General features: G+C 47.4%; 1 protein-coding gene and 1 long non-coding RNA gene across 12 annotated transcripts in view; one reads left to right on the top strand and one right to left on the bottom strand.

Moving 5' to 3' along the window:
- The window catches only part of MSI2 (musashi RNA binding protein 2), a 431,644-nt gene that overhangs the window by 146,539 nt on the left and 257,244 nt on the right, over positions 1–27,861 (bottom strand). For all 11 annotated transcript variants that reach the window (XM_021672790.2, XM_021672793.2, XM_021672791.2 and 8 more), the window contains exon 7: positions 11,737–11,785. In XM_021672790.2, coding sequence (XP_021528465.1) covers positions 11,737–11,785 — 49 coding nt within the window. The remainder of the gene's footprint in view (positions 1–11,736; positions 11,786–27,861) is intronic.
- LOC105722792 (uncharacterized) lies at positions 17,536–18,871 on the top strand. Its single transcript, XR_001108691.2, has 3 exons — positions 17,536–17,577; positions 18,222–18,290; positions 18,429–18,871. It is a non-coding gene; the product is annotated as an uncharacterized LOC105722792 (long non-coding RNA).

Here is a 27,861-nt window from a genome sequence, read left to right as displayed (position 1 = left end):
GTTTGAAGTTCAGGGTTGTCTTGCTGTGTTTTCTTATTTTTTTTCCAGGCTAGAAGAGGAGGCAGGTATCTAAGGATGCCAGGGTGCATGCTGACATACACATGAGCTCTCCTGATTCCCTTCTTTTTCCTTCCTTCCTTTATTTCTCTGAATTATTTCCCTGAATTGCCAAGTTGGGCTGGCTAGAAACGCCGCACTAATGCGTATGGTTTGCGTGCCTGGAGTTGGGAATTCTGACAACTCGTATCTGTACTGGTTATTCCATGGCTTATAAAGAAATGACCGAGACATGGAGGCCACTAAATTAAAAATTAAACTTTGGATTTCTTCCAAGTGTCTCTGTCTACCAAAATATATCTTTAACATCCTAAGGTCACTTTCAGGGTCTTTGGCAAATTAGACTTGGGCAAGGCGTGAAACAAGTCAGGCTTTGGGGGCTGCGTTCTCTCTTCATCAAAGGTCTTTTCTCTAACTTCTCTTGCACATCATTTTGCTGAGGGGGAATGTGGCTAGGAAGGCACAGAGCAGGAAGGATAGTGAGCAAGGGGACATAACAGACAGGAAGCTCTGCTTTGCCCCATGATTTTCCGAGGGCTGCTGTCACAAGCTACTACAAACAGGGGCGCTTAACACAACAGAACCTTATTCTGTCTCAGTTTTGAAACCTAGGAATCTGAAATCCAGGTGTTGGCAAGGCCATGCCTCTCAAAGGCTCAGGGGAACATCTGTTTCAGGCTGTTCTCTTAGCTTCTGCTGTGGTCAGCAATCCCTGGCTTGCAGCCGCACTGCCCCGTCCCTGCCTCTGAGGTCATGTGGCCATCTCCTTGTGTCTCTCGCTTCACATGTCCGTTCTTATAAGAACAACAGTCAGATCAGTTTACTCCACTAAGACCTCCTCTTAATTACACCTCCAAAGACCCTCTTTCTAAATAAGATCACATTCTGAGATATTTCAACTTAATCTTTTTGGGGTTAGGACTTCTTTTGGGGTGTTTTTTAGGGGTCAGGACTTCAACTTATCTTTTTGGAGAACAAAATTCAACCCATAACACCCTTCATGGTGGAAAAGTTGACAGCATCTGCCAGCAGCCACCTAGGGTGTTAACATTCTCCACTCAGCAAGCCTGAGCCTCCATTCCCTACGTAATGACAGTCACAGTATTCTTCGTAGTGAAATAACAATAATTAACATGATAATGATAAAGTTAACATTTACAGATAGTCTCCCAAGCATCGGATGCTTCACACAGATAAACTATCTCACTTAACCTTCCCAAGTCCATGAGTTAACATTAACCCCATTTAATAGATGAGAAAACTGAGGTTCAGAGAGATTTCACAGCTTGTCCAGGGTCACACAGCAATTGATTAGTGGTTGCTCTGGAATGTGAGCCCTACCGTGTGAATCTAGACTGAAGCTCTTACCCCTCTGCCACATAAGTGTTGCCTTGACTCCTAAGCTATAAACAATGGGAATGTAGGGGAAAAGTCTGCATTTGTCACACTGTGTAAGTCCCCACATGTTTATTAGTCATGACTTGGGGTAGGAAAATGCTTTTAACTTTTTTAAAACTTGAATTAAAAAGCACTTTGAACCCCTGGGATGGAGGACCTCCCTGTTCTGGCCCTTCTCCCCTCTGGTCTTGGATGAACTGGCACAAACCAGGCTTCTCTGCAGACCAGGGACAGTCTGGTTATTCTAATAATAGCACGTTGTCTGGGAAGCAGAAACTACTAAGAAAATCTTCATCTATCCATCATATCATCTGTTTACAGAAACAAAAAGAGAGGAGACTGAGAGGTAAAGGATTCTCAGCTGCACTGAATCACATCTCGCTGGTTTGGAACTCCTGGGTGTCCCCGGTGGGACAGAAAATTCAGATGAGGCAAGGCCAACAACTCACTGAACAAATATTAATCTCACAGTTAAGCCAACTTTAAAAGCATGTATGTACATGTCAGGAAGAAGGCAAACAACGGTTATTGGGTTATTGTGGTAGGGTGCTAGGATGAGGTAATTTTGGTTTTTTTTTTTGAGAAAGGGTCTCACTCTATTGCCCAGGCTAGAATACAGTGGCGTGATCTTAGCTCACTGCATCCCCTGCCTCCCAGGTTCAAGCGATTCTCCTGCCTCAGCCTCCTGCGTAGCTGGGATTACAGGCGCATGCCACCATGCCTGGCTAATTTTTATATTTTCATTAGAGACGAGGTTTCACCATGTTGGCCGGGCTGGTCTCGAACTCCTGGCCTCAAAGGATCCGCCCACCTTGGCCTTCCAAAGTGCTGGGATTACAGGCGTGAACCACTTCTCCCGGCTGGCAATTTTTTTTCTTTTGAAAAGTCTCTTTCATGTTGTTCTATCACTATATTGGCAATTCAAATTGGAATGAATTTTAAAAGCTTACACTAAAGAAGTAAATGGAGAGATAATAAGTGCATAAGGTACAAAAATTCAAAAAGTAAATGAGTATATAATAAAAAGATTCCCTCCATCTCTCTATCTCAGGTGGCGTAATTCTCTTCCCCATAAAAAAGGAGAAAATACTTCATGTATGTTTTTCACGTATGTACATCTGCGTATGCACATGTGCATAAAACATACTCGAGTGTTTGCTATGGCCAGAGACTGTTCCAAATTCTTTACACTCATTAAATGACGTAAACCTCAGGCTAACTCAATGTCCTATTTTACAGATAAGGAATCTGAGTCATAGAGAGGATAAGTAACTTGCCCCAGGTCACACAGCTATTAAGTCACAGAGCTTAGATTCGAACACCAACCATCTGGCTTCAGAGCATGTGATCTTAACCAATATGCCATTCTAACTCTTTGTTACGAATTTTGCAGGTATCCATGAACATGCATGCGTATGTGCGTGTGCAAAGGAGACAAAAAAACAACCACAAAAAGTTGTTCTTTCTCAAGAGTAGGGTCCCCAAAACTCAAACACAGGTTTTAGTTTATTTGCCTAAAGAAGTTAAGCAGGTGGTTTCACTTAAGGGGGAAGGGGAAGAACCCAGGCTGCTCCGCACTCTCCACTTGAGGTGGCCACTATGTGAGTGGAATCATTTAACTCTTACAGAGCAGGTGTGCTACCTTCACAAGTGAGCAAAACATCCGTGACTTGCCTGAGAGCACGCCCAAGGGGAAGCTGGGATCTCAAACCAAGTATGGCCAAGTCTAAAACTCAAGCTTTTTGCAGTATACCATGCTGATATACAGATGCAGATGGGATCGCGTCCATCCTCTAATCCACAAAAACAGAAGCTCAAGTCCAGAGGTGCATAATAACCAGGGCCCCTCTAGGAACCTTAAGCCCCAAAGAGGAGGCAGCCACCCAGGGCTTGCGGCGACCCCTGGCCCAGCCCTCTCTGGCCACTGGCAGTGCCGCGATGCTAAGAAAGGGAGTGCTTTTCATCAAGTTGCCATGCTAAAGGCTCCCTTCTCTTCAGACCTCCACATTCTGCCCTAACTGAGATCTTAAACCATGCTGTGAGAGTCGAGCCTGCGCCTCTATGGGAACAGGACCAAAGACTCATTGTCCCTCTCTACAATAAAACCACTTCTGGGTCAGTGAAGTTGCTGACCCTGAGCCCACTCCCTTTCTGCTTCCGTGGGCCACAGCAGGGGGAGGCAGGAAGACCTATTAGGTCACCCCCCTTTTGGTGCCAGGGCTTTTATTCCAAAGGAAAGAAGTTTAAGATTTATATTTTGGCTAAAAAAGTGCAGTTCATCCTGGGTACCAAATTCCCCCTGGCTTTGCAAGCTTCCTCTTGCCCTGGGCACCCTGTCCCCGAGCCCTGTTGCTAGGAAGTTGAGGGCTTTGTATTGCTCCATGTCTCCAAAGAAAAGCAGGTGAACAGAAACCAAGGGACTGTGTTGATTAATATCTCAAGAGACAGCGCCGGAACGGGCGCTTCCGGAATTGAGTTAGCTCAGGGAAAAAAAATTAAAGCACACTCCTTGCTTTCCTGGCAGAAATAAAATTAAGGTCTCGGATCGATGTTGCCAGATTCTACAGGAATCTTTAATGGCCTCCTCTACATGTTTTCAAATTCACATTCCCCTTCAACCCTACCCTTTTTAATTGGTTATTTGCGAGGTCATGTTTGCACCAATTTCTCAGGAAGGCTAATGGTGTTTATTTAACGAGAAAATAAAATGTGCAGACAGCTCCCGGGCTGGTCTCTGAAAGATGGCAAAGGGTGGGCTGACTCCTCATTCCGCCCCCCCCTCCGCCCTCCATCGCTGCAAGGTTACAGGGCCTAGGGTACAGAGCTGCAAGGGAGTGAAGAGGCGGGGGTGACCCTCACGGCGGGCGCGCAGCATGCCCACCCCCTCCAACAGCCCCGCTTTAGAATGAGCTCAGCTGAAGCACAGAACAGTGGGTTCTGAGAATCTGGCAGAGCGGCAATGGCTCTCCTTATTGCCACTGCTGGGCTGGGCGATTCTTCCTTGTTCTAACACAAGTGTGCCCAAGTTTGAGGTTACACAGAACCCTTTTCCAATGGAATCTCTTCAGTACACAAAGGCAGTGATGGATGACCACATCACAGCTCTCCACGGCCCTCAAGGCCTCTTTTACCCAAGCTGGACTAGAGGAGACTCGATCACATTGAGTTTCTACCCCATCCTCACCACTCTCTCCTAGATTCCTGTTGGTCAATGTCTTTCTTAAACAGTTGCCCCACCCACAAAATGGTCCACTCTGGAAAGATAACTGGATCTTCACCGAACCCCATCCACGACTCTGAACTTGCATAAGAGAACCCAGCTGGCATGTTATATCACACTACGGACTACACTGAAAGCTCCGTGAGGCCAAGCCCCCTGGCTGTTGGTGTTGGTCTATCACAGACTGTCTCCTTTCTTGTCAAGTGGCTTCTGATCCTGGTGCAGAATTAGGATCAATACCTATATGACCACATTTTACAGGCTTCCAATAAACCCCTTAACACATCTCAGACGTGGGGGAGGGTTTGATGGGTACCTAACACCATCAGCAATTAGCAAAAAGGGTAACAGCAGATTTGAGAGGTGGAGAAAATACCACGGGTAAAATTCCAGCAGGGAAGACAGGCAGCAAATCCTGCTCCAGACACCAAACGTGGGCAGCGTGGGAGCTGATCTTTTGCAGGCTGCTCTCCTGTCACATCAGCGTAAGTGTCATCGCCAGCTGCGATTCTACACACCCTTATCATCTTTCTCCTCCTTCCAACAACCGTTCTCTTGGACTGTGCCCTTTCCTTCCAGAGGGTCTGATTGCTTTTGTCAAACACACTTCTTCCTCCCTCCTACAAAGTCACACCTACAGCTTATACAGCCCCAACGTCTTCCCTAGGTAAATAAAGTCAGAATGTTAGCCTCTCATTCGGAAAGACACGCATGCCTTATCTTTCACATCCCACACCTACAAGTGAAGCAACACTTTATTTTTAAATGTAACCTACACCTTTGTGAAGCTTTTTCTATGCCCTCTTTTTGAGAAACAAACACCAATAAACAATTACAGTGCAATTCTTAAGCATCTTTACACCTCGTACATAAAAGAGTCAATTTGGACTTCAGAGGTCAATTTCAAAAGTGAGTATCTGGCAGGTAGTCAAGACATTAAGGGCGGTTTTTCCTCCTTAGAAAAGCATTATCTTCTATCACAGCTTAAGTTACATCTTACTGGCAACATTTTAATAAATAAACTGATTACGTAAATTACAAAGACCTTAAACTTGGGCCAACTGCTTTTCGGGACAGAGACTGAGCAAACTCCAGGAAGAACAAGCTCTCCAGCCACCTGCCTGGATGCTCCTCCCTCTGGCTGGATCCCCCACCACTGCGACTTTCTAGCCATCCCAACCCCTTCCAGCCGTCTCAGGGCATTATTCCTCTTCGAAGCCATTAGCATTGCATTTAATAAGCAACTGCTAACTGCTGGGAGAAGAGGCATCCATCACACTAATCTTTATTTCTCTCCCAGGGTCTCCTGTTCCTTTGCCTCTGGGACTGTTTCAGGGCAAGCAGGCCTGCTGGGTAATGGAGGCCACAGGGATGTCCTCTGCCAGAAACCATTCCCTCACCAGGCTATGGGATTAGCTTCAGAGACGCCTCACCCTCTTTTAACTAGACCTCAACCATCCAGCTCTTCCCTGGAGGGACCCAGCAGTGCAGGGCTCAGGAACCCAAGGCCCTGAGACTGGAGGGAAGGACAGCTGAGGTTCCCCTACAGTGACCCTCACATTGGGGAGGGCTCCCTTCCCCAACAAGGAGGTGAGTGTGAGATTATTTCAGCAACCAACATGCCCGCATTCCACTTTCTGCAGCAGGGCTGAGGTTGTGGGGACAGTGGAGAGAGAGCTGGCCAGCGCAATCTCCCTCCCTCCCTGGCTGTATACTCCCCGGCCTCCTGCCAACACAGCACAAATTGGAAGGACAGCACCTTGTTGCCTCTTCCCTCCCTGTCCCTCCCCTCAGCCCCACCTTGGGATCAATACTTAATGCAGAGTCCAAGATCTTATCTGACTTTTACAAGGATAAAGCAACAAACTTCCCCCTCCTAATGATTAAATCCATTGATGATCAGCCCAGTGTTTTCCAGACCACCTCTAACAACTTTTAGAGAGCAAATGAAGTGACTCTGAGAAAATTGGAAAGCCACCATTCTCCTCTCCCCTGGGCACAAATCATTGTATGGAAGGCCAGGAAATGAACTGAGGGGCAGGGCCAAGGAAGGTATCCAGGTTTGTTTTTTTTTTTTTTTTTTGAAACGGCTCTTGTTGCTCAGGCTGGAGTGCAATGTAATGGCACAATCTCAGCTCACCACAACCTCCGCCTTCCAGGTTCAAGCAATTCTCCTGCCTCAGCCTCCTGAGTAGCTGGGATTATAGGCACCCACCACCACACCTGGCTAATTTTTGTATTTTTAGTAGAGACGGGGTTTCACCATGTTGGCCAGGCTGATCTCGAACTCCTGACCTCAGGTGATCCACCCACCTCGGCCTCCCAAAGTGCTGGGATTACAAGCATGAGCCACCATGCCGGGCCAGCATCCAGGTTTTAACAGTAGCTCTGCTGTTGTCTGGCTGCAGGAATCTTCTATGCAACATTTCAGACTTATGTGCCTTAGTTTCTCCAAGTGGAAATGGAGGAGTATGGTCATCAGCAAGAAGGCTGGTGTGGAGGACAGAAAATGAGAAATGCTAAACCCTTAAAATGACCAACTCCTCTGCTTTAAACAGTTGCTTTGCAGAGTGTAAGAGCCTGAGCTCCAGGTAAGACAGGCTGGGTTTACATCCGAGCTCTGCTTTGACCAGTGTAAGACTCTGGGCAGTTCGATTCACCTATGGCTGTTTGTCATCAAGATTCATTCAATGGTAGGTGCCAGCACTGTGCTAAGCACTTGGTGTGTAAGTGCTCAGAAAGTGTTGGCTGTTTCTATCAAGATTGCTAACATGGCCCGCTGAGATAGCAACAGAACTCTCCATACCGTCACTGTGGGTGCTGTATCAGGATGCTCAGATCCCCTTCAGGATGAAGGACCTCTTTCCCAGCTGCTAGGAGTGCTGCTGGAAGATAGTCCCCAGCTGGAGGTCCCCTCCAGGATTTACCCAGGGGAAGCCCAGGTCACATCAGCCTCACGGGGTGGGCTGCATCCAATGACAGGCTAGCGTGCAGGCATCAAGGATGGCACTCCTACCCCAGCTGGGGACCCCTGAAGGACCACCTCATTGCAGAAGGACATCACAAGTCGGCTTCTCCCTCTGCCCTCTCCTGATCAAGAGCACTTCTGGATAAACCTCCCAGTTGCTCATCCCATCCTGGAGAACCAACCTGCAAAAACTGCTCACTCCCTCCCCTAGTTACAAAGATCGCAAAGGAATTCATCTTGAACATTCTCACGGTTAAAAAGCGAAAAGCTAGAAACATACTTCAGGTCCTAGGGCTCATCATCAATCCCAGGTCTCTTATTTTTTCAGAGGAAGAACCTGACCTGCTCAGAGAGGTTAGGGAATGTGCCCCAGGAAAAACATCAAGGGAGCAGCAGAAGCTGGAGGAAGGCCTGCCTGTGAGGAGAAAGGTGAGAGCCCCTACATCTCCAGGACTCCACCCACTGTAAGTCACAGACTGAACGTGGGACCCTCTTCCTGCTTGAAAGGTTGAAGATGTATATTGCCGGAGCTCATCCGTTCCTATGAAGGAAAGGAAAGCTAGTGAGGACCCGGCTGGTGCTTCTGTGGACGGGAGATGCAAGCTGCCACCATGCCGATGGGACTGAGGGCATCCCTGCCCCAACGGGGATGATCAGGGACAGGAGGTGACCACTGGAGGCAAGGAGTGGAAATTCTGCCCTGACCTCTGGCTCCCAACAGCAAGTGGAGCCTGAACGGGCCTTGGGAGCCGGCTCGCCTGACTCTCAGATGGGAAGCCCAGTTCCCCGTGGTTATCCCTGAGCAGTGGCTGTCATACACATGGCTCCAAGGACACACAGGTAACTGTCAAAACTCCTGGGGTGAGGATGAGTTGAGGCCCCAAGCCACCCACAGGGCTGGGTTAGGAGTCTGAAGACAAGGGCTGAGCGTGTGCTGGGACAACAACGCTGGGTCCATGCTCTGGGGCTCTTTAAGAAGGGAGCTGGAGGCAGCGCCAGCCAGGAAGATGTCCTCAACTTCTGCCACTGCAGCACTTTCCTCCTGATAAGGTCATGGACAGCAGGAACCGAGGAGGTGAAGGTAAGGTTGGGGCAAGGTGGCTGCCTGAGGATTTTATTTCCTTGCGCTTATTACCTGATTCCAAATGCATACTCCATCAGGCCACAGACGTGGGGCTGGCTCGCTCCATATACATGAGCTGTGCCTCTGTTGTGATATGCTCTTCTTTAAAAAAAAAAAAATTTTTTTTTCACTCCCTCGGGCATCTTGAGGGGTTGGAACATGTGTATGGGCTGGTGTTTCCACCCACACAGAAACAACACTGGAGAGTGGAGGGGGCCCTGGATGAGAGGGAGGGCAGTGGGATGGGGGGGTCTTTCCTGCTGAGGCTTCTTGGCAAATCTCCCCCCTCCACAGGCTGCCCCTCTGGCTAGCTTCTCAATCATCTTTGAATAGCAGGCCCCACGTTTCCTTAAGTTTTGGGCTCCACACATTTTAGAGTCGGTCCTGCACCCACTGCAGGCATCTTCAGCTCTGGCAGGTCCGAGGGTGCCAGCAGAGGTCCTGCCTGGGCCGGGGGCAGGTGTGTGCATGCACCAAGACCCTGCCCACACTCCTTCCCGCCAGTGCCCACCGGGACTCCTGGAGAGCCAGCAATGATGCAATGATGTCCCGAAGCCACTCTGAGTAGCAGGCCCTCCAAAAGACCGTCCTCACCTTACAACGGGCAAGAAACTGTTCCCATGCCTGTCACAGATGAACCGCCCCCCGTCTCTGCAGCCCTGCACCTTCCTTTCTCCCTTTTGGAAAAAGGGAAGAGGCTTCACCCACAGCAACAGGAATCTGATTAGAAATGAGAGAACTTTTCCCGGCACGTCCTCTGGGGCTTCACTTAGAAGGCCAAAGTCCTGCGTTTCAATCCCACCTCTGCCATTACCAGCCCTCTCCCTGCTCGGCTCTGAGAGTTAATGAGACGACACCAGTGCAAGCCCCCAGCACACGGCTCAACGCACAGCAGATCAAAAAATACTCTCATTCGTTAATTTTCAAAATAAAAGGACAACAATATCACCTGGGGTCAACTCTGGAATCTCCCTGGATTACGAATTCTAACACTGAACACCAGGTGGCAAATTCAAATGGGCATCACCCACCCCGAAAATAAATAGGTGACAGGGCTCTTTTGAACAATCACATTCCCATCTGGACAGAGCCGAGAAAGAACAGAACTTGAAACCAATAGTCCTGAGAACCTGCTCAGCCGTGGGTCTCTCAGCTCCTCTGAGCCTTGGTTATTTTGTCAACCAGATGCAGATGATGAAAACGCTAATAATAAGAGTTAACATTCATGCACAATTCACTAGATGCTTGGTATTACATTCTCCAGACAATCCTGTGAGGAGGTTCTATGATTACTCCCATCTTACAGATGAATAAACTGAGGCTTAAGGAAGTTAAGTGATTTTCCCAACATCACAACAACCCTCCAGGGGCTCCTTCGAAGGTCAAATCAGGACAAGGGGGACGATGGGTGTGGCGGGAGGAGGTGGGGCGGCAGCTGGGGTACTGGGACCAACATGATGTTTGCAGTGATGGTTGGTACAGGGGTAGCAGCGATGACATGGAAGATGCATGTGAAAGTCGGGCTTGGAAACCGTAAAGCTAGATCAATGCAATGTGGACGATGACGGAGGATAACCCTGAATTGCCCACCATGAGCACCACCTTCCTCTCACTCCCTAGGCTCTGACTCCCCAGCAATGCGGTGGACAAAGCCGATCGTTCCACACCTGCGTGCTCCTCCTTTCTCTCCCTGCTTCTCCCCTGCTCCCCACCCTCCGTGGCTGCCATCTCTTCCCTCATAAATACCAATGGACACCACTGTTGTCCACCCAGTGCTCAGCTCTCCCATTCTGAGGATGCTGTAGAGAGATGCATTAGAAGCCAGATGACCAGATGCACTCAGGACATCCCCCTCCTTCTCCCAGCCCCACCAGCAACAATTCTCACACCACTCCTTCTTCCCTTTCACTCATTCTGCCTTCTCCAAACAGGAAAGACATACAGTCAGCACTGGGTAACTGCTTCTAATCACAGGTGACAGCAGGAATGTAAACAACACAGGAAACATCTAAATGCAATCCAAGTGGCAAGGAAACACTGCGCACTCACGGGCTCCCTCCCTTCCTCCCTCCGTCCCTCGAGGGCACCAGCACACCATTTCCTGCCACCCCCTTAGGAAGCTCTGCTCATTAACACCCTGTTAATAGGAACCCCAGAAACCTGAGCTTCCGGAGAACAGAACACTAAGTCATCACCTCCTTTGACTCTGCTACCTCCAGGGAGGACTTTTCTAGATTCCTCCCGTTTTTCTGTTTAAAGCAATAAATTTAATGTGTTTTTTTTTGCAGGGGAAGGAAGAGGCTAAGGGCAGGACCAGAGACCCCTTTGAGAATTTGTCCAAAGCTAGGGATCTTCACCCAAGAAAAGTACAAACATGCAACATGTCATTTCAGAGGTTCCTAGACTCCAGGTTAAGACCCATTTTTTGTAAAGTGAACGGGACAGAAGCAGCACCAGGGAAAATACAAGTAAGTGCAGCTGCCCTCTACACACCCCAGAGGCCCCACAGGGCATTCCCAAGGCCATAGTCACTGCATACCCAACGAACCTACAACAATGTTTTATCTTCATTTTTTGGCTCTTTAGATTGACAGTCTGCTCCTAAAGAATCTCTTCAATGCAAATTGATAACTCAATTGAGTAACTGCTGTGAAGAATTTCCACTCAATCGATGGCTTAGTGCCGAGATTAGCAAGGGACCAAGAAAGCCAGGATTAGAAAGGTGTATCTTGAATGTGTGTTAGGGGTGGCTGCTTCCCAAGCCAACAGGAAATAGGTTTTCAAGTACCCAGTACTGGAAGTCTTTGAGCTACCGGGAAACTCCAAGAATAAAGATCTTCAATGGATGGTCACCTCTACCTGCTTGACTCTGGACTCATCACTGTAGCTTTTGTCAGTGGGACTGGGATGACGGAGGGAGAGAGGCCAGGAGAGGGTGAAGGCAACCTTCTCACACTGGGAAAATCTTACCTCTGTGCCTGTTGGTGGTTTTATCAAACATCAGCATTGCATCTTCCACCTGCAAAACAAATAAAGAATAAAGACTGCTTTAGGACTTTTAAGAAAGTACACAAAACATTATATGCATATGGGGATGAGGGGGTAGTTTCCATTACAGAAGTAATAGCTTATCAAAAAATATTTGAAAATGCAAAAAAGTAGAAAAAAAAAATCACTGGTCTTTCCACCCTACACAACTACAGTTAACATCTTATATAGTTCCCTTTAGTGTTTGCTTTTTATTTTTTTTGAGACCGGATCTCACTTTGTCATCCAGGCTGGAATGCAGTGGCACCATCATAGCTCACTGTCGCCTCCATCTCCTGAGCTCAAGCAATCCTCCCACCTCAGCCTCCTGAGTAGCTGGGACTACAGGCGTGCACCATCATGCCCAGCTAACTTTTTTTTCTTTTTCTTTTTCCTTTTTTTTGTAGAGACAGGATCCCACTATGTTGCTCAGGCTGGTCTCGAACTCCTGGGGTCAAGTGATCCTCCTGCCATGGCCTCCCAAAGTGCTGGGATTATAGGTGTGAGCCACTGCTCCTGGCCTAGAGGTTTTGTTTTAAGAAAGAAAAAACTATGCCTATTTCAATATAATTTAAATCATATAGTATATGGAATTTTTCCATGTTTTCACCTGTAACATTACAATATGGCAAACAATTCCCAGGTTAGTACATCGTGTATACTATCTTGACCAGTGCATGATATTTCCCAGTGTAAGAAGCCATGGCTTACTTAATCATTTCCCCTTATAATGGATATATGAATTGTTTTTAGTGATAAACAGTGAAACCTGAACATCTTGATTGCTATGGGCTCAACTGTGTCTCCCAAAATTCATAGTTGAAGTCCTAACCCCCAGTACCTCAAAATGTGACTGTATTTGGAGAGAGAGTCTTCAAAGAAGTAATTAAGTCACAATGTGATCATTAGAGTGTGCCCTAATCCAGTATGACTGGTGTCCTTATCAGAAGAGACTGGGACACAAACAGGGAAGACCATGTACCAACACCCGGAGAAGATGGGACATCTGCGAGCCCAGGAGAGAGGACTCAGAGAAAGCAACCCCACCTCACCTTGACCTTGAACTTCAAGCCTCCAGAACTGTGAGAAAATACATTTCTCTTGTTTTAGCCCTCCAATCTGCGCTCTTTAATTATGGCGGTACTAGCAAACGAATGCATTGATGCTAGGACCTTTATAAAAACATCAAAGAGGAGAACATAAGAAAATACCAAAGACATCCTCTGTCTCTCTTTGTGATCCCTTCCGGACCCCTCCCACGCATCCTGCAACCCTTCTGGATATTTCTGGCAGTAAGATTTCAGGGTCCACACTCAACTCCCACATAGAGTTCAAGGAACTCACACTTAATGAACCAGATTCCGCTCTGGAATGCACTCCTTTTATGAGTATGTATGACCCACTGCTTTATCCCACAAAGCACACATCTTCAGCACAGGTGTTTGTCCTCAGCCTTCAGTGACTCACCGGGGGTAGAGCACCTGGTCTGACCAGTGTGCAGCCTACTCTCTTCATTCACTGTGTGCCCAAGGTTGGGGGTAAAAATACAACCCAACCCATGTGGCTGTGGGTGGGTAAAACTATTAGCAGAGGGCCCTGTCCTCGGAGCAATTTCAGTGTGTGCCTGTGTCTGAGGACGGAGCACCGTTGATGTGCACTCAAAGGCTCACAAATGAGCTTGGGGGGCCGGCGCTAATACCTTTGAGAAAAGGAATCATGGGCTATTCATGCCTCACTCCTCCCAGACGACAATCTCCAATGGAGGGGAAGACACTGAGCAAAGCAATAAACCGAGGTTTAAAACGGTGCCTGCAGACAAATCAAATGTATTTTTCTAGACGCGATCAAATATAATAGGGGGAAGAGCAAAGTCAAGGTAAGAATGGAAGACAGGGGTAGGCAGGCTGGTCAGAAACCTCAAAGGGACTGGCCTGGCTTAAAAATCTCTTCTCAAGTCAGGGCCCCCTTTTGTTGCTAAGCAACCGGGCCTGAACAAACAGGCTCCTGGGGCCCTCCCCTTCTGCTCCCATTTCTGAAGTCAGTTACTGGGAGGAAAATGGCCTGGCATGGTGGCTCCTCCAGCAGGGAGCTGCCCTCTCTCTCCCAGGCACCAGAATGGTGGGAGTGGGGAATGCTAGTTTGGAGATCCCTTAAACAGGGTCTCCTTCACCAGACCCTCCCACCCTGTCCCCATCCCCATCCCCATCCCAGGCAGGACAGACACCTTTTGGGTGGGCTTTACGAGCCCCCCGCCCCATACCTGCTGGGGCCACACACAAACAACAGCCATTCCGCCTCCCATGCACCACACACGCAAAACCACCAGAAGATCAACTGGTGTGTCTGTACACAGAACAGTCACACTCGGGCATATGGTATCTCGGACTCAGACCCGGACTCCATAGGAATTCGAATGCCTGGGGGGCAGGTGGGTGGGGGGTGAGGCCTGCCGGGTATCACGCAGGTAAATATGACATCTGTTTCCCACCCATCTCCTTATTTTCTAAGACATTTGCCAAATTCTTATTTTGAACTGAAAACTCCTAAGAGTGAGGAAAACAGCCACCCTTCTGTGCTGGCCATGTTTTGGTACTGGGACTCAGATTCCCTTAGGAAATAAACGTTTTGGATTTTTTTTTTTTAATGTATTTTCAAAACCTCCTTTCAACAGTGCATAATTGGCTCCCCTTTTCCTTCCTAAGTTTGGACGTTTTCTAATACTGCCCTCTCCACATTCGCTCCACCCTGGGGAGCGTGGGGGAGGATCTGTATATGTTTTTAGGGCAGCCATTGTCGTAAAGAATAGAGCTCCTTCCTCTGTAGTCCAGCTGTACAATGGGGCTCGCAAAGACCTCCTGAATAGATAAAGTGTCAGGGCGAAAGAAAAATTCTATTAACACTTTACAAAATACAACATCTAAGAAGGAGCTAGAGAGGAAAGAGAAAGGGAAAAAAAATCAATATGGATAAGTCCCAGTGCTTGGGGGTAGAAAACTTTTCAGCAATTGCAAAACACTTATTAATTCAGAGAAGCCATCAATGCGATGGAAATCTGGCAGAACAGCAAGAGCTGAAACTAGAAGAATTTGAATATACAAAGACTGAATAGAATGAAAAACACAGCCTCACATACGAGACTGTTTCTCACGGTTCTGTGTGAATCAAACAGAAGCGGCTTGTGTGAGTCAAGGGAAAATAAGGGGCACAGTTAAGGTAACTGGTATCCAACCCTGGAGCCAGCACACTGATAACTCTCTCAGTCTCTGTCTTTCTCTCTCTCTCTCTCTCTCATACACACATACAAACACACACACACACAGGTAGATCAGGGAGCTATGAAGACTCATCAGCACAAACACACAGGCCACAGGCCAGGCCTCATTCAAGATGCTAGGAGAACCCAAAAGCTTAGGCAAAGCTGGGAACAGGACTCTTTCTAATCCCTTATGAAACACCCGCTCCAGGGACACCACCCTCATCCTTATGATGACCACTGGTGCTTACTTCGTGTTGACAGTGCGTTCACCCGCCTTACAGAGTTCCTTGTACCCAAAATGGGCACACGCAGGCCTGGTGGCTCCCCCGATGGAGAGAGAAGGACAGGAGGTGTCTGAACCTTGGCATGATTTGTCCCATCTGGCACACGCCTGGTCTGTTTTGGGAAAAGAAGCTTATTCTAGCCTTGAGTGTGACTCGTAATAACTTGGGGCAGGTCTGAGACACAGCCCTGGCATCTTTAGTGGTGTATCTTTGTGAATGAAAAAGCAAAATCAGCCAGATGTGGTGGCTCATGCCTAGTAAACCAGCATTTTAGGAGACTGAGGTGGGAAAATTGCTTGAGGCCAGGAGTTCAAGACCAGCCTGGGTAACACAGCAAGACTCGTCTCTCTCTAAAAAACAAACAAACAAACAAACTAACTAAAAACTTAGCCAGGCATTGTGGTGCACACCAGTGGTCCCAGCTACTCAGGAGATTGAGACGGGAAGATCGCTTGAGCCTGGGAGGTTGAGGCTGTAGTGAACCAATGACTGCACCACTGCACTCCAGCCTGGGCGACAGAGTCAAATCCTGTCTCAAAAACAGACACACACAAGAAAACAAAATAGGCAAAGGAAAGTAACATTGAGGTGAGCTGGTGGGGAATGGGATGCCTCTGTCTTTGTCCTGTCACTTGAAGGTACTGAACATCCTTTGACTACCGCACAGTTCAGACTACATTGTAATATCCTCAGAAGTGTGCGATGGTCAACAAAGGGGACCTCATCTGTTAGTGTCTATGGCTGCTGGAGTTGGGGCAGAGATTCTTAAACATCATCCACATCAGAATCATCATCAGAGGGACTGTTAAGCCACAGATCTCTTGGGGCCCCACAGCCAGAGTGACTGATTCAGTATTCAGTATTTGCATTTCTAACAAGCTCCCAGGTGATGCTGATGCAGCTGCCAGCCCAGAGACCTCCGTTTTCACGAGCTACTCTAAGGGATAAGAAGCAAGAGCAAAGGTTAAAACCACTGGGCAGAGGGTGCTTCTTCCTCTTTGACATACACTCAGTGGTCAATACATGAAACAAAATTTCTCATCCAGGAGCAACTGATCCACTTCGGTGTGGCAAGTTCTCCCTCTCTTTGTTCCCCTTCTCTCAGATGTTTATATTCTAAAATCCTAAACATGATGGTGGTAGAGCCCATGATGGAAAAGATGATAAGAAGAGGGACTTCTTAGTGGCCACCAACCTACCCTGCAACCAATGCAAGAAAAATCCAGATTCTACTAGGATGACATAAACTTTCCTTCTAACAGACACTCTTACTGACAGAAACTCACGTCTAGAACGTGCAGCCAATCCAATCTTGAAGAGAAAACTTAGCAAATGGTAACTCTATTTACTTTTATGCAACACACATGTATGAAGCATTCACTATTTGCAGAACATCAGCCTAAGTACAAATAAAAGACAACTCACACAGGTCTATGGTAGACTGATGACATGAATGGTCTTGCACCCTGTCCTCTGTAAGTTTGCAGTCCTTCTCCCCTAAAGAGGTGGAGTCTACTGCTATCCCTTGAATCTGGGCTTAATTTGTGAGGGCTAATAGAATGCGGAGGGAGGGACAGTACACCTGTTTTGGGCTTAGCCTTAAGAGGGTTTGCATGTTCCTGCTTGTTCTCTCGTGCACCTCTGCCATCACCATGACAAGGGCATGCCCAGGCTAGCCTTATGCAGGATGGGTGGCACATGGAGCAGGGCCAATTCCCCTGTGCTGAGGCCAGCCTAGATGGGTGGACAGCCAGTCACCCTCAAAGCATGCAAGTGAGGCCAGCCAAGATCAGCAGAACCACTCCAAGTGTACTCCAAACCCATGAGATCAACCAGTGTCTGCCCCTGAAGTTTTGTGGTTAGTTACACAGCATTCTTGTGGTCACAGCTAACTTATACCTGGTCCTCATTCTAAAGAAAATCCCCCAAAACAACAAAAAAAAGCTTACAATCAGAAGATAGTCTAAAATAATACTAGAAAATAAGCAAAGGAAAGAAAAGGTGCAGAAGAAGGGAAATGCGAAATGTGGCAGAGTATTAAACTCAGGTTCCACATTCCAGATGGAGCACACTCTTCACGGAACATTCTACATGGAACACAGGCATTAAGGTGTGGAGGGACCTCTTCTGATTCTCACTCCATCAGCAAGGTTGGAGACAGAGATCCTAGAAGTGCCAAGAGAAATTGGCAACATGTCCCTCACTAAATGAGCACCATGAAAACCAGCAATAATTACCACTCAAGTCAGTGGGTGATGCCTCTCTAATCCTAATTCATTTAATGAATGAGTGAACCCTCTTTCTAATGAGTCAAAAGATTTACTGTGAGCCAGGCATTCTTGCTGGGTGATTTCAGAAGGAGCCAGATGGTGCTGACCACATCCAGAGGTTAGACTTGAGCCAGCCCAGCTCACGTGTTAGCTGAATAGGAAACCTTTAAAGACACAATGCAGTCCAGGCATGGTGGCTCACGCCTGCAATCCCAACACGCTGGGAGGCTGAGGTGGGTGGGTCACTTGAGGTCAGGAGTTCGAGACCAGCCTGGCCAACATGGTGAAACCTCATCTCTACTAAAAATATAAAACATTAGCTGGGCATGGTGGTGTACGCCTGTAATCCCAGTACTTGGGACGCTAAGGCAGGATAATTGCTTGAACTCAGGAGGTGGAGGTTGCAGTGAGCTGAGATCACGCCATTGTACTCCAGGCTGGGTGACAGAGTGAGATTCCATCTCAAAAAAAAAAAAAAAAAGACACAATGCAAAGTTGCATGGAGAGAGGGAGGTCAGAAATGCTCAAAAATGCTACCGTCCAGTTAGCTGGCTAAAGGGTAGGACCCTGCAGAATGTTCCATGGTCCACAAGCAGTTCTGGCTCCCCAAGTACATAGTAGGTGAGTGAAGCTGAACTGATCTGAAGACACAGATCCAGGAAACAGCTAAAGGTAAAAGAGTTGCTGGTACATAACTCAGCAGGTGCTGGGAGGCAGCTGGGTGAGGTGGGGAGTGCTGCACCAAGCATGGAGGGAGTCCGGGTTCTAATCCCAGCCCCACCAGGATCTCACTGAGGACCAGTCACTTCCCTCCCCTATCCTCAGTTTTTCTTCTGTGAAAGGAGGAAACTTTATGAGACGGTCCCTAAGATCCATGCAAAAAGACTCTCTGCCTGGAATGCTAACATGGACTCCTGGTCCGCTGGGACAACCTCTGGGAGCATTGACTTGAACACTGGGCTTTTGCAAAGTCTCTGTGCTGTGAGGCTGCTCCAGAGCTTTGCTGTGGCCGATGCATGCCCTGAGAAATGTCCTACTCCTCTTGGGATATAAATATACACACCCACACACCACACATATCAAGAACAAAGCAGGAAACGGCACTTCAAATGATCCTTAAATTATCTGGTCAAATGCAAGAAGGGAGGGGAAAGGGAAGAGAAGAAACCCAGCTCTCCCAACTCCCCCAGAACAAATGTCCTTGAATTTCTCTTCCTGCTCCCACTCAAACGCTCCAAGTGTTAGTCTAAATAAACACCCTCAAATGCAATACCATCATACTATAGTGCGTCAGGCCTAACAGGCCTTGTTATGCTCTGTAAACTCAAGGCGCCAAAGCCACAAGAGTGAGACTCGGCTGAGGTGGCAGCACTGCCCGGGCCACAGGTGCCTGGTACCCGTGGTGCAGTCCTGCCTGGGCCCGAGGTTACGCAGAACATGGGAAGGCACTGTCTCCACCTCTCTCCCTGCCAGCTTGGGCAAAACCCAAATCGGTTCCTTCCAAAAAGCCCAGGAATAATGTGTAGTTTATTGAAACAGGACTTTTCTGTATGCTCTGGCCTTGCAAAGGGTTGGTCTATCTTTATTGTGCAAAGAGGAAGAATAGAGAAGAAGGAGCAGGCTAGAAAATCCCACTGGTTCATACATTTCACATCAGTGGTTTTCAGCCATGACTCCTCACCAAGACCACACCCCAACCTATTAAATCAGGACTCTGGAGCGGGCAGCCTGAAAAAGGATTTTGTAAAGCTCCCGAGTGATCCAGGGTGCAGCCAAGGCTGAGACCCACCATTCTAAATGGCTAAATAGAGCTGAGTTGAGCCTTAACACAGCATACGTGTGTGTAGACAGGCCCTTAGGAAATGAGAATTAATGGGCCTTCGGCTCCCTAAAGATTAGATGTTCATCCCGTGCCAGAAGTCAGGAGCAGGCACTCCTTGCCTCATCCTACTTTCTCAGGGCTCTCCTTAAGCTTGACTAGGTCTTAGTACAAGAAAGCCAAAGTTCTATACTAGAAGTAGCTTGGAAGGGCCAAAACTGAACAGAGGGCTTTAAGAAAACCTAACAAAACCACTGCTTTTTTCCCATCACTGCCAATATTTTCACAGGTATCATTAGTACTTTGGTGGTCACAATAACCCCATGAGAAGGGATTATTACAAATTCTCTGAGACTCAGTTTTCCTACTGGTTTGCCCTAGAGCTGGCAGGGGCTGGGCCTGGGGCTCAGATGCTGAACTTCTGAGTCCAAGTCAGCCTGCCAGCGCTGCCTTCCTGCCCAGCCCCTTGCTACAGGCCTGGGAGCTACTCAGCCTTTCTGTCCCTGAGCGTTAACCCCTGGAGATTGCAGTGATGGAGGTGTGCTTGGAGTTTCTATCCCAGCTGCTGCTGCCAGGCACGTTCTCCCTTCATTCCAAATGTCAAAAAATGCTAGTCTGCATCCATCAGAAAGCCTCTTTATTTTCATTTGAACCCAAGCCTTCACTGTCTAACGAGAGAAAAAGTCTGCATAATTTCTCCTAAACTAGGGCTGAGTGCAATGGCTCATGCCTGTAATTCCAGCACTTTGGGAGGCCGAGGCAGGCAGACCACTTGAGGTCAGGAGTTTGAGACCAACCAGCCAGGCTAACATGGTGAAACTCCATCTCTACTAAAATAACCAAAAAAAAAAAAAAAAAATTAGCGGGGCATGGTGGTACATGCCTGTAATCCTGGCTACTCTGGAGGCTGAGATGGGAGAATTGCTTAAATCCAGGAGGCAGAGGTTGCAGTGAGCTGAGATCACGTTACTGTACTCCAGCCTGGGCAACAGAGCAAGACTTTGTTTAAAAAAAAAAAAATTCTCCTGAACTACCAATTTTTTTTCATTGTGGCAAAAAAAGAACATAAAATTTATCATTTTAACCATTTTTGGGGTCTACAGTTCAGTGGCATTAAAAACATTTCCTGAACTCTTCACAGAAGGCTCCCACACCTTACAATGGCCAGAATTTTATCAGCCTTTAATTTTTCCTACATTTACTTCTTTTATTCTTGTGGGATCATTCTATTTTCCCATTAAGCTTACAAAAAAAACCACACAAGGTTTATCAGATAGCAGTTATGAATTCAACAAAGAGACACCTGCCCACGGGAACTGAAGGATGTGGGGTCTTCGGACGACTCGGTCCTGGAGATGTAGACATTTTATCCACCTATGGCAAAGCCTCTTGCTCAGAGATTCTAATTCCACAAGTCTCTACCAGACTCTAAGTTACAAAATGTCTATCCTCCTGGAATAATGATGGTTATAATAACTACCATTTACTGGAGCGTAATAGGCAATTTGCAAAGCTTATTTAATTACTGTAATAGCTTTGAGGTAGATATTATCCTACCCATTTTATGCACCCATTTTTTTTCTCTTTTTAAAATTTAAAAATTATTTTTTTTGGTAGGGATGGGGTCTCGATTTGTTGCCCAAGCTGGTCTCAAACTCCTAGGCTCCAGCGATCCTCCTGACTCAGCCTCCCGAGTAGCTTGGGATTACAGGCACCTGCCAGGACACGTGGTGTCATACACCCATTTTATAGGTGAGGAAATTGTGGTTCACTGACAGTAAGTGACTTGCCTAGGACCACACAGGTAGTAAATGGTGGAGTCAGGAGTTAAAATCAGATGGGTCCCTAAGTCTTCCCTTACTTGTGTTCTGTTTTTTGAATCCCTAAGAGCTTCGTGTAGTGCCTCTGTCTGCTGGATGAACAAACACTGCTTTAAAACCCTACCAAAAAGTGAAGAGAGGTGATTAGGTAACCTCAAGGAAATGGAGGTGCATTGCCCCAGTAGGCTCAGGAGAAGAGGAATGACTGGAAAGGTAAAGGAATGAGGAGGATGTTGGGTCTCTTGCTTTTAGATGAGTGAATTCCAAAAGCTCAAGATCACTGGGCTCCTCCACAGTCGTGGAGCAAGCCACTAGCAGAGCTGGAAAGGCCAGAGGGCCTTGGAACGCAGTCCAGGGTCAGCCACGCGAGTCCATCGTGTGCAGTGACGCTAACAATGATCAGTGCGTCTTGCTTCCTGGAGTTGTGAGGAAGGCTCATGTGGTGGCCAGTGAGTGCCTACCACACAGACACTGGCCCAATTCACTGCCCTGTCCTGGCAATCCCCTCGCTGAGCCCTGGGGCTTGGGGGAGACCAGGCACACACCCAGACATGCTCCACGCAGTTAAGCCGGGAGCCACACTCAGTGCTGTGGGTTTTCTTATTGCAAATGGGTCACGCCAAGGGAAGGCCACTAACAGAACCAGTGTGCCTTTTGGGGGAGCAGTCCCAGGAGGCCCTATCTCAACACTAAGCCAGGGAAGGCAGAGTCTGCCGGTGAGAGGTAGGACTGGGTGGGAGCTCCGTTCTAGCTGGGCTTGCAAAGCCGTGGGCCCGGGCACCACCCTGGAGGGCGGGGCAGTGGACTCTCCCTGGGGATCTCTGAGATGAGGCGTAGAGAGGAGGCGATGAGGGAAGGGGAGAGAGACACTGAGAGAGAGAGCTGTGGGAGGAACAGCAGTTGGATCTGGCAGGCTTGACAGCTGTCACATGGAAATGGCATCTGGCCTAACGGCCTCTCGTGTGAGGCTCCTTCAAGTGGTGGCTGCTGTGCTCTGGAAATCCAGGGCCCGTGTTAGCACTGGTTGTGAGTGCGTGCGTGCATGCATGCTAGTGTGCTGGGGGAAGGGAGCGGCAGGCAGGCTGCTGAACTGCTGAACGCTCCCTTCTCCAGCCTCTCCCCATCAGGCCTCACCTACCGTGAAAAAGGCCCAAGCCTGCCAGCTCCAGAGGAGAGCGGCAAATCATTAGGGGAGCACTGATGTGCCGGAACACTCTCTCACATTCCCATTAAACAAATACTAAACTGCTAATTGCCAAAATGGATCTCCATGACTCTGACCAAACAGGGGAAGGGTTTATAATTACCAAGTGTGAAAATGCACAGCCTGTAAATAACCACCTCATCCGTCCTAATACAGGCTGATATTGATGGGCATGAAATAAACATCAGGACAAATGGAAAAATCATCCACATCTCCTGTGGCCAATGCAATCTCGGATGGTGACAAGCGTAGCTGCAGCCATACGCCTGGGGAGGGGAGGAGAGGAGAAAGGAGTTGTATAGGCTTGGAAAATCTAGGTTCCCATCCCAGTTGTAATCCCGTGGGCCATCTGTACCTTCTTTCTGTCTGGAAAACAGGGAGAGTAAATAACATGGCTTGATAACGGGATGAAGGGCTTGTCTACACCTCAGAAAGGCCAGGCCCCCAGGGCAGGGATCTTCTAAGTGCAGGAACTTCCAGGACAGGGCTTCAGACATCTTCCACCCTGCTCTCTTTAAGACTGGCTAATGAGAAAGAAGAATGAGGGAGAGGGAGAGCTCAGCCAAGGTGACACATTTATTCATCACACTAATATTTATTAAAGCTCTTTTGTCTGCCCAACACCCAGAGTTGGCTGCAGAGCACAGATGAAAAAATGTGTGTTCAGAATGACCTCTGGGCTCTCTGACACCCCTGTGCCACGGTGCCACCCCATCCCCCACCATCTCTTTCTGCCACTCTGATGGGAGGTAGACTCTGGTCTGTTGGGTTCTAGAGCCCCACCGCTTTTCTTGGCCACAACAGGGGAGGGGCAAGGGGATAAGCCAAAGGTCATGGGATAGCTGCAGGTTTCCCAAGCCCCAGGCCCCTCTCTCTCCAGCAGCCCTTTGAAGGCACGGGTCTTTGATTCTGATGGACTCAGCCAGATCTTGGAGTGAATGTTGGTAACTGAGGGAGAGAGGAAGTTCCATTTGCCTCAGAATCACAATGACCCAAAGGTCACCTCTCCACTTCCCACCCAGTATAGGAATCCCTTCTCCAAGTCTCCTTTGAACCCTTCCTGGAGCTTCAAAAGCTTGGAGCATCTCCACCCCGCCCTCTCGGACGAGCTGCTCAGGAGTGAATTCGGCAGCAGCAGCAACAGCAGCAGCACTTAGATGCCTGAAATAGCAGCCTCCTCTGATCCCCAGCAATTCTCACACACGGCAGAATTCTGCGAACTGTATAGCATCAGGCACCCGAGTCAGCGCACCCAGCACCACTCAGCCCCAGACTTTCTTCACGGGGCTTTGCTGACATCCAAGGAAGTTCCTGCTCCGTCCCCTTCGGGCTGCCTGACAGCCAATCTCCCCAGTCCCTTTGGGTCCCTAACGTCATCCCTAGTTTCCCCTGGGTTTCCCATTCCTAGTCCCAACCCAAAGACCCTGTCGAAAATTAGCAAAATGAAGGAAGGTCTGAACTACAGATCGCTTTTAGAGGAATTCTAATTTGTTAATTTTGAAATCCCAAACTGTCTTCAAATAATGGCTAAGAAAATGCTGCTGAGAACAAAGTTCAAGTGCAGCAATAGGCTGAGAGATGCAGTCACTTGGCCAAGTGAATTCTTGTTCAGAGAGGATCATAAACTCTTCAAGGCAGAGAGGATAAAAAGATATGAGTCCAGTCCACTCATTTTCTAGAGGAGCAAACTGGCTCTAAGCAATTCAGCGGCTGCAGTCGAAACCACAGGTGGTAGAATAAAAGAAACCTGAGATGCCATCACACTTACTGGGTTCAAATCCCACTCCACCATTTCCACTTACACATGATCTTGGGGGTGGCTTTCCAAGGCAGCTCAGCTTCCTTGTGTGTAAAAGGAACACATGATCACTATTAACCTTCACCCCAGCCTTGAGAAGTAGAAACTACTGATACAACACGCAGGAAAGCAAATGACCGCCCTATGCTATTACCAGAATGCATCCCAGCCCCAGCACGCACAGATGCTCAACAAATATCTGTTGGATGGGGACTGCATAATTGGATAACAGACTTTGTATCGATCACTGCAAATTCGTGAAATCAGTATGGATGAGTGTGGTTTGATGTCATAAGTGTACCTGGCTTGATGTACTGAGCTGCAGTGAGTCGTATGCAAATAATCCATCTTTGAAAAACACAAGGGGAATGGACAAACCATTCAATTACATTCCTACAGTGGAATACAACTGTTACACCACACAACTGGTACACTACACAACCAGTACACAACTGATCAGGGGGATCACAAAGGAATCATACGAAGAGAAAAAGTCAGTATCAAGGCTGTATTACATACTGTATGACTCTGTTTCTATGACATTCTCAAAATGACAAAATACCGCGATGAGGAACACATCGGTGGCTGCCAGGAGTTAGGAGTGGGGGCAGGGGGTGACTACTAAGGAAAAACACAGGAGTTTCTTGGCGATGATGGAACGGTTCTGTTACATATCCTGATTGTAGTGATGGTTACTCAAATCTACACGTAGTAAAATTTGAAATAACTACACACAAATACACATAAAAACTGATAAGTTACCGACGCTGGTTTCCCAGATTTTACAAAGTACCGTGGTTATGGGAGATATTATCATTGTGGGAAGCTGGGTGAAGGGTTCACAAGAGCTCTTGGTCTTATTTTTACAACTTCTTGTGAGTCCTACACTATTTTTAAATAAAAATGTATAATAATAATAAAAAGAAACCACAAGGGGGCTCATTATTTCAAGAAACCCCATGGCAGATCTGTTTATAATACAAACAATTATGACCTCATTTCTGTTGATTTGGGTAAAGTAGGCATAAATAAGGTAGGCATACAGTAGAAAGATCTATTCCTTATCTGTTTCTTGTATTTGGTGCTGACATACATAACTCTGAAACCTTACTTTGTCACATGAATACGTGAATTGGCGGTCCACACTCCCCCGTAATTTCCCTCTCCCTACTCCTCAGGAAATTTCACATACAGCTCTGCATACCCTGCCTAATGCCTACTAGAGGGATTAATACAAAAATAAGTGTCCCATAAGTGCTTACTATTGAGTTTCAGAAAGATTTTGCAGGATAAAGAAAAAAAAACCCAGCTAAGGCAAGGTTCAGTGGCTCACGCCTGTAATCCCAGCACTTTGGGAGGCCAAGGTGGGTGGATCACCTGAGGTCAGGAGTTCGAAATCAGCCTGGCCAACATGATGAAACCCCATCTCTACTAAAAAATACAAATTTAGCTAGGCATGGTGGCAGACGCCTGTAATCCCAGCTACTTGGGAGGTTGAGGCAGGAGAATTGCTTGAACCCAGGAGGTGGAGGTTGCAGTGAGCTGAGATAGTGCCACTGGCTCCAGCCTGGGTGACAGAGCAAGACTCTGCCTCAAAAAAAAAACCTCAGATAAAAAAGAGCATCAAATCCAGTGGTTTCTAATTTTTCTATTTTAAGCCACTAGGACTGTCTTTCATTTCAGTTTGGAAACATAGATCTTAAATGTTTTAGAATATTTCATATACCAAACAAACTGCACTTACTTTTGAAGTATGGGAAATCATCTATCGATATTCACCGTGATCGTCAGTTGGGGCTTTTTGGCAGCGTGAAGTGACTGGGGCAGGGTGCGTTGGGTGCTCTGTGTGAAGCAAGCACACCTGACGTTTTAGTTGGCCCACATGTGGTTTGGGGTGGGATACCCACGGTGCCTGATAGATTTTTTGAGGTAAGGAAGTCAACCTGAGGACTTGGTGTTCCTTCTGTTGACCCTGAGGTTGGAAATTTCTGGTCTACTCCTTATGCCCAAATCATGACTCAGACCTTTGCAAATGAGTATGGACAGAATAACCCACCCTCCTACTTAATCCCAGAGCCACAGAACACCCTAAGGGGGAAAAAAAGAAGGGAGAGGGAAAAACCCACATCTTCCCTTAAAAAAAAAAAAGTATCAATTCAAGCTGCTTCAAGACCCAACAAGCATGTTTTTCTTTCATTTATTTCTACATCAACACTCTGAAGGATAAAGATCTTTCTCATTTCAAGAGCTGTCAATTTGCTTTAGTGCCATGTTTTCATCTGTTTGAGGTAAAGAGGAATTACAAAGCAGGCAAATGAAATAATGCACTGCAATCTAACATATTTTGGCAATTCAAATTGGGACCAGGGAAAAAGAAAATTAAACAAGAATGACAGACCCCACAGCACACCTGTGCTGTGTCTCACTGGTCCACCCCTGCCTTCCCTCCGCTTGCCAACTTTATCACTTGATGAAGTCTTCAGTTCTTTGCTGAAAACTGTACTATTTGCTGCACCCTAATTCTTCAAATCATTTCTACATGTTCCACAACTCATACAATATTTTGCTTTCTGAAGCAGAAAAAAAAATCTCTTCGCTGCTGGAAAACTGTCAGGTGCTGTTACTCTCAAGATCCCCTCAAAACAGCATGGGGACCAACGTCCTGTTCCTGTAGATTTCCTACACTTCCCTATATAAATTAACAAAGACAAATGCTTGTTGAATTCAGACTGTGTGAGGAATCCTTACCCTCTCAAGCCTAAGGGTTCAATTACAATGGAACTTAAAAATAAATAGAAGGAAACCTTAATCTCCTCTCGGGGCTCCTCTGCCAGTAAGGACACCCCATGAAGATTCCTGCCTAATTCGTTTACATTTCTTTTTTTGTTGTTTTTAATTAAACTGCTCCCCAACTACTCAGCTCTGCAGTTTTTCCTTCTTTAGCTCCAGGACTAGGGATTTTCTAAGAACAATAGGAATTTCCAAGGTCAAGCTGCCTCCGTAGATCTCAGGAACTGTGTGGCACTCAAGAAACTGCCCTCATCACCACACAAGGAGCTGACCAGAAGGTGTGAGAGCCCAGAGGATGAGGCTCCTTGAGGGGCTGCAGTAACAAAGCCCTCCGCCCAACCGCCATCAACTTAAAATCAAATGGCAGATGTGGTCAGGGCATATAGTCCTGTCTTTTGCAGAATCCCATCTGCTTGATGACACTGTGAAATTCTAGATTTAGAAAAGGCATTGCAGTTCTTCTGCCAATGATCCACGTGCCCACAAACAGTGCGTGCTAGAGCAAGTAGGCCCAGCTCCCAGCTCACCAGTACGAACTCGTGGGAGAGGCCAGAAACTCTAGAGCCAGACTCCTTGGGCTTGGATTCTGGCTCTAGTATTTATCAGCTGTGTGATCTTGGGCAGGTTACTCAACCTTTCTGTGCCTCTGTTACTTCACTTCAAGTTGGTACCTATCTCATAGTGCTGTTATGAGCATTAAGAGAAGCTAATTTAGCCAGGCGAGGTGACTCACGCCTGTAATCCCAGCACTTTGGGAGGCTGAGGCAGGTGGATCGCCTGAGGTCACGAGTTCGAGACCAGCCTGGCCAACATAGTGAAATCCCATC

The sequence above is a fragment of the Aotus nancymaae genome, unplaced genomic scaffold, assembly GCF_030222135.1.
Source record: "Aotus nancymaae isolate 86718 unplaced genomic scaffold, 86718_ANA_hifiasm-v0.15.2.pri h1tg000072l, whole genome shotgun sequence".
NCBI classification, from domain to species: domain Eukaryota; kingdom Metazoa; phylum Chordata; class Mammalia; order Primates; family Aotidae; genus Aotus; species Aotus nancymaae.
This window is presented reverse-complemented; position numbering and strand designations above follow the sequence as displayed.